Source organism: Maylandia zebra, linkage group LG1 (genome assembly GCF_041146795.1).
Source record: "Maylandia zebra isolate NMK-2024a linkage group LG1, Mzebra_GT3a, whole genome shotgun sequence".
NCBI classification, from domain to species: Eukaryota; Metazoa; Chordata; class Actinopteri; order Cichliformes; family Cichlidae; genus Maylandia; species Maylandia zebra.
This window is the reverse complement of record NC_135167.1, coordinates 34,319,166-34,336,881: the sequence shown is the minus strand read 5'-3', so window position 1 is coordinate 34,336,881 and position 17,716 is coordinate 34,319,166. Positions and strand designations below refer to the sequence as shown.

Here is a 17,716-nt window from a genome sequence, read left to right as displayed (position 1 = left end):
CTGCTCTTAGTCTTTCAAGATGTTTTTAATAAACTGCATTAAAACCAATTTTAAAGTAATAAAATGCTTTTATTCTGCATTGAACCATCACAAGAACAATTTAGCCACTTTTAAAAATAACTTTGAATTTACAGCAGTGCAAAGGTCTCCCTGAGACAGCTGCCGCACGATGAGTGGGAAGCTTATTAAAAGCATGTTTTTACTGTCGTTCCTCCAGCATTGCAGCATTGCCCAGTCCAAATCCTTTGGGGCCAAAGTTTTTGGCATAACAAACTGCAGAGAAAAACGAGAATTGACTGAGTCAATAATCAACATTTAGAGGTAGTTTTCAAATATGACCTGTGTGTACTGTGTGCTGCTTTGGTTTTTTTCCTGTAGTTCTGGTTAAATATTAAATGTTCTGGTTTTAAAGTGCAATGAAGATAAACAAGAACCATCTTTACAATGTGTGTGTGTTTGTGTGTGTGTATGTGTACCTTTGCAGTACAGCTCTCCATCCTTATCTGTCACTGTGGTCGACTCGAGGCTTTTACCACACAGAACGCAGCGGAAGCAGGTTTTATGCCAAGGCTAAAGACGCACATATTTGTGATTATTAATAACAAAGTGCTACAAAGTTCCTTACATGATATTGTCACACAGTGGAACTTTATATTTATCTTTTATATTGGTTTCATTTCGATTTTTTTTAGTTTATTTGCGAGTTTAGTTTTTATTGCATGATTTTATTCTTCTGTTTGTATTGCATGGTTTTTGGTGTTTTATTTGACATTGTTTTAATCCACTGTGGATTGGCTGAGCATGGGACAATTAGCTGATAGGGATCACCTGCTGAGGTATGGGTATGTCCAGAGGTGGCCTATCAGCTGTGTAAAGACCTAAGGCAGGCTAGCTGAGCACTGGAGGAGAGAAGCCCCAGACATGAAGAGGAATGCAAGAAGGCCAGGTGAAAAAGAGTTGGGAGACAGTGGGAGACTGTTGCGAGAAGTGCAACAGTGGGAGGCGCTGCGTGTAATCGACCGCCGGGCAGATGTGTACCTCTGCCTGCATATGTGAGTAACACTCTCCCCACTGTCGTATGACGGGCACAGCCGTTTTGGGAAAGGGCCGCCATAGTTATAAGCCAGGGCCTCTTCCGGGATGATTGCTCTGGCCCCTATTTATTTATTTACAGGACGCGGACGTGAGGGGAGCTGTGGTGGCATCGCATGAGGGACTCCGATGCAGAATGCAAGCTGGGCTGGGATGTGATGGGCCCAGTGAAGGGACAAGAGGGGGATAGGAGGATGCTCCTCGTCTGCCTGAGATGAGGCTGGCGTGGACTCCGCTCTGGGGAAGGAATTCCTGGCCAGCTGGTGGACCCATAAGGAACATGTGGCACACTTACATCAGGCGCTAAGCCTTGATTTCATCGTTAAGTGGCCTAAAGAGTCCAAACTGATTGGGTTGGGGTTTTTTTTTTGGTATTGTCTTTGATTTTTGGTGTACCCAATAATCAGCAATAAAAACATACATCTAGAAGAGATACAAGATGTGAATTTAAATTGTTTGTCTGATTGGGCAACAGCAAGTAACTTTGAATTTAAGTCATACTTTAGATGCACACAAAGAATAACAGGATGGTCCTCACCTTCCCTGCTCCCATCACCTTCTCTGCTGCATAGACTGCTTTGGAGCATCGAGGGCAGCGATCTGAACTTCCAAACTTCTGGGACAATTTATTGGCGGTGGATTTTGAGGAGGCTGGTCGAGGTTTGGAGCTAGAAAAGAAACGCTGTGTGATGTCATCTTTGGTCAAAGTAGATTTTTTAAAGCAATTTTTCTCTTTAAGGTTATTTGCCTCTGCACCACTGTTTCGGTCATGGTTAAGGTTAAGGTTATAAGGTGCTCTGTCTTTATCTGTCATGAACACTTACTCATGAGGCTGAGGGCCTGCATCCTGTCCAGGAGGATCAGAGCTCAGAGCGCCAGCTCCTTGCCCGTACCCATATCCTTTCGGCCCGTACTTTTTGCCATAACAGGACTTGCAGTAAATCTCAGACTCATGCGCTGCAACTGTTGTACTGTCCAGCCCCTTTCTGCAGCTCACTTGTGTGAAGGAAACACACACATTTAGTACCATGCTGACCATGAGACTGTGTGAGATGTTTTCAGTAGAATGTCATGGTGGTATAATGGAGGTTAAATAAAGCACCCACCTAGCTAGTGTTATCAGTCAGCAGTAACATTACACATAGTCTGATGTCTTGTATTTCTATTTGTAGAAAGAGAGGGGATCATGAGGTGAAAGTTCGAGAAAAGATGAAGACTCAGAAGATGGGTGAGCTTTTCACAGAGGCCTTTCTGAGCTCCCAGTGGAACAATCTAGCAGTCACACAGGCTACTGACCAGCTGGAGAGTGTATGTTTTGGTGTAGGGGACAGTAAACTGGGAAAGTAAACTGTCACTGAGTGATCCAGTTAAGCACTTGTGGCTGTATGAAATCAGCAAGCAAGCCAAACAGAAGCAGGGTGGAAGAATCAAAGAAGCTTTGCAGGCAGGTCATTAAACACAGAAAAATACAGAGGGACTGCTGAGTAATGATGCAGGCCCAGATGGGATACACAAAGGTGAATGGAAGGAGGAAAATAGCTGGGGGGATTTTACGTGTAAATTACTTCTATCACATATCTGCATGATTCTCCAGATCCACCATGACACCCTCTGTTGGGGCAGTGCGGGTCTGCTTACTGCAGATGAAGCAAGTCTTGTGGAAGCTCCTTGCATTACACTGGATCTCCTCTGCATGGTACACTGTCTTCTCACAGGCTGCACATTTGGCTCCTCCTCCCCAGTTTGGCATCTTCAAGAGTAAATCAAAATAAATAAATAAATAAAGGAGTTCAAACAATCTATTGATCTGTTGTCTTGTTTTCCAGGCTAGAACTGAAATGTAAATATGATTTCAATTCCCAATTTGGATTTGAAACACCCTCTCTACTTTTAAGACTCTGCTTAAAACCTTCCTTTTTGATAAAGTTAGCCTGGATCAGGTGACCCTGAATCCTACTCTGCATTAGGCCTAGGCTGCAGAGGGTTTCCTATAATGCACTGAGCATTTCTTCTTCCCTCACTCTTTACACTCACTATGTTTTTATACACCACTCGCCTAAGGTTGGTCTTCTTTTTTCAATTCAGTTGAATTCAATTATTTTATTTATACAATTATTTTATTTATACAGCCCCAAATCAAAACAACAGTCCCCTCAAGGAGTTTTTTTTCTGTCTTACTTCCTTCAACCCCAACTGCTCTCAGCAGATAGCTGCCCTTTGGTATGCCATGTTTTGTTGGAGCTTTCTTGTTAAAAGGGAATTTTTCCTTCCCACTGTTGTTGGCATGTGCTTACTCATAGACAAGTAAAACATCGTGCAATTAAATCAGTGTTAATGTAAGGACTGACTTGATTTCCAGTATTCTGTACATGTATGTAATCATATTAAAAATCCAATTCAATTCAGTTTTATTTATGTAGCACCAAATCACAACAATAGTCACCTCTTTTTTATATTGTTAGGTAATGACCCTACAATAATACAGAGAAAACATCAACAGTCAGATGACCTCCTATGACAGTGGTTCCCAAACTTTTTTGCTAGGCCCCCCTTTGTTTCCAAGAAAAATCTTCGCACCCCCCACCACCTAACACACACCCATATTTTGTTTTCAAACTCCATTGCGGTTTATTTCACACCTCAAACATTTAGTAAACGATTGAACAAAAAAGTAAACTGCAATAAATTACAGGTAGTCATTTACTACTAGTAAATTAGTAGTAATAAACTACTAACTTTGTGAACCTACACCTTTGAAAACGCAGCTGTTTCTATGCGTTTGAGCCTTTCGTCCACACGTAAACGGCACTTCGAATCACCGAAAACTGAGATTTTTTTTAAAACTCTGTTTTTGCGTTTTGTGTGGACGAGGAATACAGTTTGTCACGCAATGTGAAAGGTATGTGCCTTTTCCTACGTCAGACTGTGCGCCATGTTATGGTTTACATGAGATGAATTGCAGATAGAGACAAAATACTGTTACTGCTAATCTTAATATCTTCAGTTTTTACATGCTTACATATAGACTACACACGCAGTTACTCTCCCTCCAATTAGAAAAGCAGAGGCCTCATGGTGTAATTTTACTTGTAGTTGTTTTCTCCTGTGTAATAATATTCAACATCGCTATCAATACATTTTTTTAAATGTCTCTCTGTGCAAAATGGGTTAAAAAACATAAACAACTGTGGCATACTGTTTGTCAGTGATTTGGACAGGGGGGACAAATTACGGCAAGATCAGCCTGACATTATTTGTATCCCGCTGTAACTTTATTGTATAAACAGCTAACATCTCCAAAATTTCAGGATTAGTTAGTCATTATAAGAAGTGTTTGTGAACTAAAAATCAAGAATGTGGGATACTGTTCGTGATTTGGAGAGCCCAGCGTGTGCTCCCGACAGGGAAAACCAATGCTGCAGGGGAGACCTACCTTGGCACTTGTGCAGGTGAAGCCAAAGGGCAGACATGCTTCACCATTTTTCTAGTTTTTGTTTTAGAATGAAGTTGGAAACATATTTGACGATGCTTCATCTCCTGCTTTGCGTTTGTGTGGAAGCCCCGTCAAAAAGCTGTCCGTAATGCTTGCAGGGTCCAAGCTTTCTTTTTTTTTTTCTTATCTTTTCATACCGCCACTGCCCCCCCACCAGCCCCCTCCTCGGTAATGGCTCTGGGCTCTGCTCCTCCCCAAGGAGCGGGCCCAGCACTTTGGGAATCTCTGTTTTAGAGGATCTACCTTATCTACATTTTTACATTTATAAAATTTGAAAGAGGATACTATACTGAATTTAAAAAAGGTTAAAAATCATCTCCTCACCTAAACAAACAAATAAAATCTCTATGTTTTCTGGTGGTTGTGTGTGTGTAATCTCTATGTGTACATTCCTGCATGTACGTGAATACACGTCGTCAGGGTTACGAAGATTTCAAATCAAATCAAATCAGTTCTGATATTGTCTCACTGCGATGTGTCAGTTTTTAACTCTAACATCCATCCTAACATTTACTCAGGAATGGCAGCTCTGCCCTCGCTGGCGTTCTGTCTGACATCCCAGTTTGCACTAATATCAAAGGCTGCCCATCACCTCACAGCATTGGTATGTGATATTCCAGGAACAGGGGCTTAACTGTCATATTGGACAGACAAAAGCTGAGCTGTCTCTCCTTCAAATTACACTGAAAACAACTGAATATTACTGAGACAGATCCTAAATTTCACGTGAAAGTGCCGCCAGCCGTTCATGGTTGTGTATAATAAATGCGTCAATGTAAACAGAGTTCTAGCAAGAAAAATTAAAGTAGTAAGTAAAAGTATCATCGAGTACTTTACTTAGCTTGGAGTAACTACTCAAACCCTGAAAGGGAGCTTTAATACAAAAGGTAGCAGGTCCTTACCTTGACTCCAAGCTTGCTTCTGTGGCTGACTGGTGATGAGCGCTTCTGGGCTGTTTAAATACTGTCTCACCATCACCACGGTCCACTGGTGACACTTCAATGAAAGTATCCTCCTAAAATAACTTGTGACTAAGCAGGGCCCTCTGACCCTTCATCACAAGCTGAAAGAGGCCTGAACATCAGCCACTCAGATATTTGCTCTGCCCTCAGACAGAGTGCGGGAAAGTCTGACTACCAGCAGAGAAGCATTACAGGATTATATGCATGAACGGTGTATTTAAATATAACTATTGGTTGCACCACTGATGGTAAACACATGGCTGAGCTGCGGTAGTGACCTGGTGATCTTCACATCTAGTTGTAGGGTCGTGGGGTGTCATGCAATTGTTGGACGTTTCATTCTAATATTTAGGATCTTCACCATACAATATAAATTGCCATGAGGTGACTGTTACTGTGAACTGGTGCTATATAAATATAACTGAATTGAAATGAATTGCAGAACAAATGTTAAAGATTGGTCCTAAACTTCCTACAAGGGAAAGTAAACACAGCTTGTCACAGACGTTTGAATCACGTCAGATCTCTTTACTTCATACTTAAGCTCAAGAGAGAAGGCTTTCAGGACTGTCTCCAGTCAGCTGCTAGGCCATCAAGAGATAAGAGCCTAAAAATATCTCATGAACAAGTAGCAAATGGACATATGAAATTGAACAGAATAGAATAGCCAGTAAACAAAATCAATATGAATCTGTCCACAACAGATCCACGTAAAGTAGCTTAATTAATTTAACATTTTTATGTTAATGCATTCTGTTTAATAAAATTTAACTTCAGAAGCTCTGGTGACAAATTAAAGAAAACAAAAACAAAGTGCAGAGTAAAGAGTAGAGCTTCAAGATTGAGCAATCAAGACCATGTACTGGAAGCCTATGGGGGGACAGTACCCTCACTGGTTTTTTTGACGATAGTAATACAGAGCCAGCTAATGTATCTATCCAAAATCTGCACATCTGCTAACTATTTCTTTGAAATCATTTTAATACTTAAACTCTTCTGTGAGCCCCTTGTGTCTTATGGGTGGGGGCCTCATAATCCCAGGACAGACCGTTCCTATTACGATATAAAGGTTTCATCTTAGGATAAAGGTCAGAACTCTGCAGTGGATCCTTCAAACTATGAAAGCAGATGATCAAGACCCAGAAATAATGTGCTAGTGCCGTTTCCCAGTTTTAAAAATAGTTTTAGACCCACCTGTGCCACTGGCACCAGTGGGAAGGAAAAACTTTTGACCTCCAGCAGAACCAGGCTCAGGGTGGGGCAGCCATCTGCCACAAACAACTGGGGATGAAGGGATTTAGAGAGGGAATGTAAATGCCATCTGTTCATAAGTTGGCGACGACGGCGACAAAGGATGCATTTTTTTCTTTTCTTTTTTACAAAATACATATTTAAAATTTATTAAGCTTTTTTAAATTTAGCAGGACATCAGATACAAGTGTAATTTTCTTATAAATTAGTCTCACAATTTCTCATTTGTCTTAGGATGTCTTACAAATATTCACAGGTTCTCAGCAATTCCATTCAAGGGGTAACAGTTAACATGTACATGCCGTATGTGCAAAAGTGATCTTGCTAGATTTTACTCGAGTGCTGATGTCATTTTACTAGTACTGACAAACTGAAAAAAGGAATAAAAATATCCATATTAGCAGAAATGGAAAAACAAAGCAAACAAAAAAACCCCAAAACAAACAAATAAAAAATATCTTATTCTTACATTTCTCCCCATGCCATTCTATTCCTGTGAAACAAACCACATAAGCATCACAATGAGCACGACGGTAGTGTTGATGAATATCGGGATAAACCTGCTTTTTTAGAGCTGGCTGTCATAAGAATGAAGGCAGTGAAGCTGCTGTGAAATGTTTTCAGAGGTAATGAATACTGTGTAAATGCTAAACAGGTTAAAAAGGGGGAGAAAAAAAAACACCCATCCACCCACAACATAAACAACACCCACACACACAAATATGTACTCTAAGATCCTTCAGGGCCCTCAGGACTCATCAGTGGTAACGTCCAGCTTTCTTTGAGGGATGTGTACAGTTTTGGTGGATGATTGTCCGGCAGTGTTTACTACAGCAGCCAGAGGCGAAAGGGAGACCGGTGTGTGAAAGAAGCTGTGCTGGGGGACCCCGCTCCCTTTAGGGGTGGCCATCAGGGGCTAGAAAACAGACAATAATTAGTTAGACTAATATTTCTCAACCAAATTAGTATATTCATTTCATTGATCTTATATGAACACTAAATCCTATCACCTCAATAATAAAACACTTGTTTCAGGTCTAATCAGACAATCAGAAGCACCTCTCTCAAACTGTTAAATCAGTGAGACAACTGAAACTAACTCAAAAACACCGCCAAGAAAACTGATGACATGCATGTAAATCCATGTGTGCCATGAAGTCTGAAAACAGAACAGATTAAGTCTGGTTTAGAGGCCCACGCTGTTTGTTTATACCTGCTGTACACCGATCAGGGCCACTTGATGTGGGGATACAGTCTGCTGAATGTGCACAGGGGACAGAGGTTTGATGAAAACCATGGCCCTCTGCTGCAGAGTCAGGGGGCTCGGCAATGGACTGGTCAGGGTGTTGGCACGCTCTGGAGTCTGAGGTGTAGCAAATGCACTTCCTGGGCTGGAGCTGGAGATCAGACCGAGGTTCTGCAGGGTGAAGTTTAAGATGGCAGGACTGGGACTGTTGAGGCGGTGGGCTTGCTGGGTGGCCTGTGGAGAGGCTGCGTTAGCGGGTCTTTGAAGCCGAAGGTTGGTGGGCGTAATCTCCTGGGCTGGGGCAGGTCTGGAGCCTGTAGACAGAGTAAAAGTCAGTTCTGTTGTTTGGATGTTGTTTATGCAATCTTTACTGTGCTGCACACAATGATAACTGGAGACCTAACATTTTCTTGACAGTTTAAGTATAAAATCTATGTACAGTCAGAGCTCGAGCAGCACATTTAATAAAATATTTACCTGCAGTTGGTGTTTGGTAGATGTTGGGAGGTGAGATCTTGTTGCTTTCTGCTCCTGAACTTTGAACTTCCTTGTAGCTGATGAGGGACTGCTGGGAGATTGGGATCAAGTATCCAGCTGGGATTAAAGTCTGGATAGGTAGAGTAGAACAAAAGAAAATCAACAAATGAACACCTACTAACAGATCATCCTCTGATCCTTGAAGTTCTTTTAGCACTTCTACCTCAGCATGAAGCTGTCTGGGTGTGAGGGGAACAGCCCTGACCGGTGTTAATCCCGCCTCGCTGTCAGAATTTGCCACCTTCTCTTCTCTGTCCAGTAGGAGTTCCAAACTCTGCTCTAATGTCTGATTGGCTACAGCCCCGCCGGGGGTGTTGACAAACTCTGGGTCCAGGTGGAGGGCGCGAGGCGAGGGCCGACTGGTGAGCTGACCGACACGACGGGCCTTTAGGCGGGCCTGCAGGATCTCACAGAGCTTTGGCGAGGTGTCCTAGGAGGTGAACAAAGACAGGCGCTGAGAAATGAACAGTGCGGGGTGATACAGTTACATAGTTCTGTGTTGGTTATTACCAGATTATTACATAAATGGCACATTTAAGTTTTCTCACCTTAAAGGTGGGGTCAGACCTCTTAGCTTTAGAGGGGCTGCCCTCGGATGCCAACTCTGAACGCAGCCTTTTGACCCCCGAGGGACTTGCATCGGCAGCTGTGTGGCTCTTAGCTGCCGACTGGCCATTTGGGCTCTGCCCAGTCTTATCTTCAAAAGTCATAGAGCGCACTGCCAGGCTAGTTGGCTGCGGCCTGGCCAGAGGGTTTGACCTGAGCGAAGAAGGGTTCAAATACACGGCGTAGGGCCCGCTCCCTCGCTGCTGAGGTAACAGTACAGGGATCAGGGGCGAACACTGCGCGGGGATGTAGGCAACAGACCCTGATGGCTGTGCTGCCAGCAGGGCGTGTGGGATCGGGTTGGCAGTAGTATTGACTGCCTGCTCCTGAGTTGGAGGTTGTAACGGTATACGAGATGGTTCCACTGAAGTAGGAGTGGGAAGCTGTAACACGTAACCTGTGTTTGCCTCTGCAGCAGCAGGCTTTAGGCCTACATCTCCAGTCCTGCAACACAAGCAGGACAATCATTTAAATGTTTTATGTTCTTTTTAAAAGTGGATGCTCACATTGAAACATGACAAAATGTTTAATATAATGAGGTAAGTTTGTGCACGTGCAAGCAATCTCTGTGGGTCAAAAGCCAAATAAGGTAAAACGTACAGAGTTATTACTGAAGATTTAGCTTAGGATGAGTGACAAACTAAATGGAACTAAACTTACACTGACTCCTGGTCGAGTTCAATCTTACAAATAGCAGCAAGCTGGGCCATTTTGTTTGGGAAGTCACTGTTCACTGAGGAATCACCTGAAGACAGAAGAGTAAATTTAAAAAAAAAGAAAGAAAAGAAAATTAAGAAGCTTCATTGCATCATTCATAATAATTTGCTGGAGAAGGAACTTTTTTTTAAATGAAGAAATGTCTTTTCTGCTTACTCTTGACAGGACTGCTGGGGGCCGAGTTGATCTTGCGTCGATCATCCTGAATGCTCTTGGCGAGCTTTATGAGGGACGGGTGGCGAGTGAAGCTGCGTTTGGTCCCCGGTGACGAGAAGAGATTTTTGGCACAGTTGTCGGCAGACGCACGTGGTTCAAGTACGCCTTTCTTCTTGGGTGGGCATGCGGTTGAGGTGTTCTCCGAGTCTAGAGGAAGAGTTAAGTGCTAAGAAAACACAAACGCTACGACTACACCTTATAACTGAGGGCCAAATTTTCAGGGAGTTCTGGTGATACCTATGACTTGTGGGAAATCATCAAGGCCGACCCATTCGAACGCCGGTTTCCTCCCCCTTTCTTCTGCCACGTGAACTTTCTCAATGAGCTTCAGGCTTCGTAGCACATTAGCTATGTCGTACAGCCGCCGCACTTTGGCTGCAAACACACAACCAAACAGCGTTAATATCGACTAGTGAAGACACAAAACAGGAAATACACATAATCAACATTTAAAACTTCATAAGATGCCTTTACCCCCACCTCAATCATAACTGTCATAGAGTTCATGCATTGTTCACATGTATGCCACGACGCAGTCTCGATTAACCTTGTACCAGGGGTGTCAAACATAAGGACCCGCCCAAGACTCCAATCTTGCCCAACTGGAGATGTTTGTAACACTTTCGACTTTTAAATTTTAGACTTTTAAGTCATACATTTTACAGCTTTTCATTCTCTCTTATCTCGCTCTACTGACAAAAGAACCCCCTATCAGAATTCATACTACACCAAGTAAATAAGTAATAATACACCGTTAAATGACAGAAAGTTATTATTATTTTCAAAATCTACTGTAGAAATTTGTGTTCACATTAAACAAAACAAACAAACAAAAAAAAGAAGAAGAAATTTTGCCAATTATTTTTGTTTTTGTCATATAATTAAAGGACATCTCAAAACATCTCAGAAATGTGTGTCAATAAATGTTTTCACACCATCAGAAAAACAAGTTTCACCAGTCTGGCCCACCTAGGATTAAAGTGAGCTGTACATGCCCCACAAAGTAAAATGAGTTTGACATCCTTACACTACACCTTATTTGGATGAGGCTCTGTACTCACTCTTGAACTTGTTCTTGTCTTGATCTGCTGCCTGGTCCTCTCCAATCAGGATCTTTGCAGCCACGTCCAGACTGACCACACGAGGATTAGACACCAGAAAGAGCATGACAAACTTTTGGCTCATCACACGCAGAGATTTGTCTTTCCTACTGTTGACAGAGGCTGGACAAGACATAGGACAATAAACACAAAGGTTTGTGTTTGAACCTAACTGTTTCATTTTGTATTAGTATTTGTGTATCATCTCACAAAATTCAAAACGACAATTTTATTGTTTATATAAAAACAAAATCTTCTCCACCTGCTTTGAACTCCACTCCTGGCAGCTCCACAAAGAAGAGCTCTTTCTGTCCGTGTTCTCCGTTCTCCAAGTCCACCACCGCCACCTCGTTCTCCTTCTCCTCCCCGTCAAAGTCAAACTCCTTTTCCACAAGGCGCTGGCGGATCTGCTGCATCTGCTGGCTGTACCGGTGTTCCTCGCCCACCTGCTTCAGAATGGCCAGAGTCTCAGCCAATTTGGTTCGGCCGTGCCAGGTGTAGCGGTTCTTTGCAGAGCGGCTCACCATGTGAAGACTCTCCAGCACGTTCATGATGTCATAAATGCGTCGGCGCTCCACATCTGTGAGCGTAGGAGAAAAAATAAAATTTCTTAACTCATTAGGTAAAAGTAACTCATTGGAGGAGAAAATGAAACAAACCAGAATAAGTTACGATCATGGTGTTTTTGTGTGTGTTTTTTTGCCTAAAGCAGAACAAGTCAACTCAGATATGATGTATCATAAGAGCTATTGCTAAACAAAGTAAGTTAAGCAATCATTAGCTACAATCTATGAGCTTAATAGACATACTGAGCTCAGTGGCCACATCATCCAGGCAGATGTCATTGTTGAGGGCTGGGTTTGGGTAATCTGGATAACGTGCAAGGAACTTGTGACACAGAAGCCCCAGACTCTTCTCTTTTCTGCTAATCATTTTCTCTGACTCTTCTCCATTTTCAGGCTCCTGTAAAAAAAAGACAACAGACAAGAACAGCTTTTTTACCATCTCAACATACCAGAAGATGCCTGTGACATCAGCTCTAGTATTTTATTTGTACCTGTGTAGATTCAAGACTATCCCGCCCATCGTTGTCCATACAGAGCTCCTTTTCTCGGTTTCTGATCTCAGGACTAGCAGCGCTGATGAGCATTTTGAGGTTGGAGGTCGGTGTCCAGGGATCAACTGAACCAACTTCCCTCCCTTTTTTAGGTGTGGTGAGGGGACCCATCGTGATCTGGTTGTCCACTAAGACACCACACGAACCAGTTAATGTCTTTGGCGTTTTTGTTGTTTTTACCAATACCTGGGGTGCAACAAAACCACCATCCTGGTGAGAAAAGGAGAAGACATATTAAGATGCAAGCCTCATATTTCTTCTCTGGTTAATACTGAAATGTAAGAATAAAAAAATACGAATAAATTTTATCTAAACGTGGCCATATTACGCTGTACTTATTGAGCTTTGAATGAGACTTCTGGGTCAGTTTCCAAGTTAGCATAACAGTTCAATAAGGATCATATGAGCTATAGTTATCTAGGTATTACGTTACCTATGTTAACGGTATAGTTCAAAACAATCAAATACTTTAAGAAAAATCATATACAAAGGCAATTCACTTAAATAGCCATAAAAAATTAAACCTGCAAACCAGATTTCTTCGTTATTATATTTATAAATCTTACTTATGTATATATACATTTTTAGAGAATATCTTACCTCTTTTGGGGGTAAATATATTTGCCGGGGAACCGGCAGTGCAAACAATTATGAGTTTAATAATGTTCACGGTGTCAGTTTAACAAACACCATGACTTTTCTTCCTGGTAATTTTTGTCAAAGAAATCTTTTAAAACTGATCAAAACATGATTAATATTGGCGGTAACTGACGTACATTCCACCGAATCGCAGCCCCAACGGTAGGGCGGTACCGCCCTTTTTATCAGAAGCAGCCAATGAGAACGAGGCGCGAGGCAGCGGAGAGGAAGTTAATAGTGTCCCGCGCAGGTAAACAGTTTTTTGAAATCCTTGGCGCGGAACGTGCCTAAAGCAACAGTGACGGCTCGCTTTAACCTTTAACACGTTTTTGGCAAACAGTTAATAATTACTAAGTTCCACCATGAGGAACGATACTTTATTTTTATGCCGAGTCTGCTTTCCGGTGGAAAAACGTCCTACGGTTAAGGGTGGGCGTCACGTACGCCAGCTACGAGTGCCCACCGTCCGATAAGAAACAGTAAAACCGGATAAACAAGAAACATTTCAACCAAGCCCAACTGGCTTTCAAGAAACAATAAGGACCAAAGTTTAGGCTATAAGTTGTTAGCAAATCAACACATCTACGTACAGTGCCAGTGGAAAAAAATCCACCAACATTTACTTTCCAGCCGTCTAGATCTCGTGTGTGCTTTAATAAAGCTCCCAAACCTTAGAGAAGTACATAAACAGACTCACCTAAATCCACGAAATGTGTCTCTCTCAAAGGAAACTTGACATCTTCGCAGTAGTATGTTATGGAGTCCAGGCAGTCTGGTCCGAGCGCCAATAAGGACTTTATTATGGGACTGCGCTTCTCTGCGTGCACAGAGGCGATAGAAACGTCAAAAATCATACAAAATTACTGCAAAGTTTGCGCGCCTCAGCTTTCTCTCTTCCTCTGCCAGTAAGCAGTGGCCTTTTGGTCAACGTTACTACAGTTATGAAAAGTTTGCCCAGTTGTGTCGGTGACCGGCAACATTTGGCCCGCCCAGTACGAGTATGCGCGCTCACGTCACACCCGCCCCATACCTCTTGGCGGGGAGAAAGGCGGGCCCAAATCATCTGTAGCGTCACGTAACCTTTCACCTTCCGAGCAGGAAGTTCCATTTTAAAAGGAAGTTAAAATACAAACATTTCCTTCATTTTCAGTCCAGGTTTTGTATGCAAATCATTCTCAGGGGAACGTGTTTTTCTGTTTTTTGGGGTACTCAATAATGATCTACTCAAGGATAAAAAATTCACTTAACTCAGGGGGTGACCCAGTGTTGTGTCTACACAAAGCAGAAAACTTAGCAAAGAACCAGTTTTAAATGCACTTTGCTACTAGTAGCAGCCAAGTAAACACATCATTTGTTCTAATTTCTTTTGTGTATCTACGAAAAAAAAGAGCCAAATGTATAACAGGAATAAAATAGTATTTTTACGCCCACAGTGACTTCCAAAGAGGTGTTAGTCCCAAACTTGGCTTATCTCAACATGGCGGGAAGTTTGTCCTTCAAAAATCTTAGAAAACTTGACAAGTGGAGAGCAAAAGAAGAAGTGTCAGGCTTAAAACCGCATCTAGAGCAGATAAGCAGTATCTGAGAGTCATGTCCTGTAGAAAAAGGAATAAAAATCAGTGACTGAGACCCAAGACTCAGAAATGTTCTCACTGTAAAGGTTTCTGTCAATAAGTCAAGAGAAATAATGAAACAAGAAAAAAAAAAGGCTGAGGTATGCCAAATTACACAAGAACTGGACAGACTATCAGTGACGACTTTTAGAGTTACAAAAGTGGGTGTCCACAGCCATCTGTAAAACATAGTGGAGGCTCTTTCATGGTTTAGGGTTGCATTTCAGCCAGTGGTGTTGGGATCTTGTCAAAACTGATGACATGAACACCATCCATCTATTCGCTTCCGCTTATCCTTTTATTATGAACACAGAAAATTGCATTCAGATTTTGATTCACTACACAATAATCCTAAAATCTGGAAAGTATCCAAGTGAATGAGTCAGAATGTCAGTGATCCCAAACAGACTGGTAGCACAAAGAAGAGCTTTGAATGTCCTTCAACAAAACTGGAGCACTATTACCGAAAACTGCTTAAGGACATTTCAGGAACGCTTGCCTAAGAGAGTTCAGGTTGTGTTGAAGGATACAGGTGAGGCATAGGAGAACATTTAAGGGCTCAAAACTAATTTAAACTCTGTTAACTCTGCTGTTTAGTCTTTATCTTACAGTAGAAAACATCTTAAGATGACTGTTGTTGTGATTTAGCGCTATATAAATAAAACTGAATTGATTTGAATTGAAATGACAACAACCAAATCAATTTGACACCCATTAACATAGTCACAGTCTAAAGCCTAAATATAATTTCTGGTCAGCATGATGTTTTCTGTCACCATTGTTCAGCACCATGCATCTGCATGGGATTTGTCATCGTTTTAACAGTAGGAACTCCCCCAGATTAATAATTATGATGATAGCGAAAATTTCACAGAGTGCATTTTGGGTATACTTTTAAAGGTCATATCACCATCTAGTATATGAAAGGTCTCCTTTTTAGCCACATTTAGAGTCAAAACAAATATATTATAGTCCTTATCCAATGCTCACCATGAGAAATTTTCAGTTAAAGGCTTGGGGCAGAGATGAGGTACAAGCCAACCAGGTTTCACCACCAGCACTGACAAACACAAACTAAAACAATGTCGCCGAGTGGTGGGACATGGTTCCAGTAACAGCCTCTGATGTTAACTGGCAGTCTTTCATAGACTATACTGGTAATTAACCCCCAAGCCATACCATTAAAATAATAAACAAAACACACAACTTATCTGATAATATAACTTACTGATATCAATGTGGGATCAACACTGTATAGATCACAATAACTACTGGCCTAGATACTTATGATCTAAAATAAAATAAAAAATATAATAAATAAAACAAAAACCAATATGACTGTCTAATCCCCTTTTAAATTACTTGGTGCTACCTGGCACCTTGAAGAGGCAATCAGGAAGTCTGGGGACTCTTTTTGTTGGAACACCCTTGTAAGAAAACACAGGTAAGAAACAATCTTGCAGTCAAAATGTTCACTTAAGGTATAAATTGGTTCTCCTACCCATTAGCATGCACACCAGATAAGTGTAAAAAGTAATATTTTCTGTCAACTTGCTATACTATACGCCACCGGGCCCTCTGACCACCAGAGGGCCCGGTGGCGCCAGTGTTCGGCAGCCTCGCCTCTGTCAGTGCGCCCCAGGGTGGCTGTGGCTACAATGTAGCTTGCCATCACCAGTGTGTGAATATGTGTGTGAATGGGTGGGTGACTGATTGAGTAAAGTGCTTTGGGGTCCTTAGGGACTAGAAAAGCGCTTTACAAATACAGGCCATTTACAATACTATTCACACTTTTGGTTCCCATGTAGACATTCACAAGAACAAGCTATGAGGCGGCCAACAAGTAAAACCTACAAAACAAAAAAACAATTAAACATGTTAAACTTCTTTAAGTGTAACGTTTTACACAAATAATGTTCAAACTACCCATGTGGGTTATAGTGAATAAATAAGTAGAGTATTTTATCTTCCCTTTAAAAGATGATCTATATTACACACAGACATTAATAGCCAGTGTCATGATAATAGAGTTTTCCCAGCTGGTCATCATAAGCATATAAATCTTAGCTGGTGACATAATTTCAGTCCAGGTGGCAATATAATAATAAAAGGGATGGTCTTGACTCTACACGTGTGCAAATGGAATCCAACAAATTATGCTTTAGGAACTTTCAGATAAGTCAGTATGCTAAAGCTATTGTTGAAACTTTTTTATGGAAGACTGTGTCTGTGCCTTACTCTCAATTGTAATTAAGACTCTGATGCTGCTACGGCACCTTTAACCGTTTTTTGTTTTTGTTTTTTCTAATCAGGAAAAACATGAACACAGATAAAACAATTAAAAACTGATGGCCATCGCATCAGAATGAGCCTCATGTTTCTGAGGATAATCCTTAAAGAAAAAAATGGGATAGAAGCTGTCCTGGGATCAGGCTGCTGTATAGCTGTACCGCACTAAACTCTGCAGTTGTCGCCTGACTAACATTTCACTTTGAGTCCCTAAATGTGCCTTCACCCACTACTTTGTAGTAAGCAGCATTAAATCAATACAGACAACTTTTTGCAGCACCAAAACACTAAAACACCAAAAAATACTATGCCTACTACAACAAGACGGGAGAAAACTTCCTGCCTTAAAGTTTTGTGTAAATGAAGGCTGTGTCTTTATGAATATGGATCATGTGAGCCCGGCATGAACTCAAACAGGGTGTTAGTGCAATATTTGGCCGCAGGGACCTTTGGTAAGATGGACACAAAACATGACATCTGTTAGTTGGCGCTGCAAATATTTTTTGTTTGTTTTAGTGGAATTGCCACATGCATTGCAACAATAATATAGGAAAAATACAAAAAAAACAAAACAAAACTCCAGATCTTTTAGAGTTTTCTGAGCAGAAGCACAGGTTCAAACAGTTCCTGTTATTTCAGTTGCCATGAGAGATTTTCCTGAAAATTAAAACCCGGATCTTCAGTCTAGCACACAGCTGTTAATCATTACGTGCATGGATGCACACGATAACCACATTATAACCACATTATACAGCAAATAACCAAATTAATATAGCTGCTTGTTTAAAAGCTTTGTGTGGTTTGTTGTAAACCTGAATTTACATGATTTGATTACTGG

At 41.5% G+C, this 17,716-nt stretch overlaps 2 protein-coding genes across 4 annotated transcripts; both read right to left on the bottom strand.

Annotated features, from left to right (window-relative positions):
- Positions 1–48: 48 nt before the first annotated feature.
- On the bottom strand, positions 49–5,632 carry csrp3 (cysteine and glycine-rich protein 3 (cardiac LIM protein)). Its single transcript, XM_004575137.5, has 6 exons — positions 5,488–5,632; positions 2,731–2,842; positions 1,917–2,088; positions 1,631–1,760; positions 477–570; positions 49–273 (listed from the first exon to the last, which is right to left on the bottom strand). Exons 2-6 carry the CDS (start codon positions 2,840–2,842, stop codon positions 200–202), a joined length of 582 nt encoding a protein of 193 aa, XP_004575194.2. The 5' UTR covers positions 5,488–5,632; the 3' UTR covers positions 49–199.
- Positions 5,633–6,899: 1,267 nt separating this feature from the next.
- Positions 6,900–13,993, bottom strand: e2f8 (E2F transcription factor 8). Of its 3 annotated transcripts, XM_076885340.1 has the most exons (13): positions 13,674–13,990; positions 12,278–12,547; positions 12,030–12,183; positions 11,483–11,800; positions 11,182–11,343; positions 10,358–10,495; positions 10,061–10,267; positions 9,848–9,932; positions 9,130–9,631; positions 8,745–9,011; positions 8,522–8,651; positions 8,012–8,358; positions 6,903–7,714 (listed from the first exon to the last, which is right to left on the bottom strand). In XM_076885340.1, exons 2-13 carry the CDS (start codon positions 12,446–12,448, stop codon positions 7,547–7,549), a joined length of 2,649 nt encoding a protein of 882 aa, XP_076741455.1. In that variant the 5' UTR covers positions 12,449–12,547; positions 13,674–13,990; the 3' UTR covers positions 6,903–7,546. The 3 variants fall into 3 exon arrangements, with proteins under 3 accessions (XP_023011108.1, XP_023011109.1, XP_076741455.1); XM_023155340.3 differs by having other exon boundaries at positions 6,900–7,714; positions 8,522–9,011; positions 13,674–13,993; XM_023155341.3 differs by lacking the exon at positions 13,674–13,990 and adding an exon at positions 12,938–13,105 and having other exon boundaries at positions 6,900–7,714; positions 8,522–9,011.
- Between the last annotated feature and the right edge of the window lie 3,723 nt (positions 13,994–17,716).

Bases quoted from the DNA above. Each gene is read 5' to 3' on its own strand.
- csrp3 (XM_004575137.5), bottom strand. From the start codon at position 2,842: ATGCCAAACTGGGGAGGAGGAGCCAAATGTGCAGCCTGTGAGAAGACA. The intron at 2,089-2,730 runs GTAAGCAGACCC...CCTTCACACAAG, and splicing joins CAAGACTTGCTTCATCTGCA to TGAGCTGCAGAAAGGGGCTG. The intron at 274-476 runs GTACACATACAC...TTTTCTCTGCAG, and splicing joins TGGAGAGCTGTACTGCAAAG to TTTGTTATGCCAAAAACTTT.
- e2f8 (XM_023155340.3), bottom strand. From the start codon at position 12,448: ATGGGTCCCCTCACCACACCTAAAAAAGGGAGGGAAGTTGGTTCAGTT. The intron at 12,184-12,277 runs GTACAAATAAAA...TTTTTTTTACAG, and splicing joins ATAGTCTTGAATCTACACAG to GAGCCTGAAAATGGAGAAGA. The intron at 9,012-9,129 runs GTGAGAAAACTT...TTCACCTCCTAG, and splicing joins GGTCTGACCCCACCTTTAAG to GACACCTCGCCAAAGCTCTG.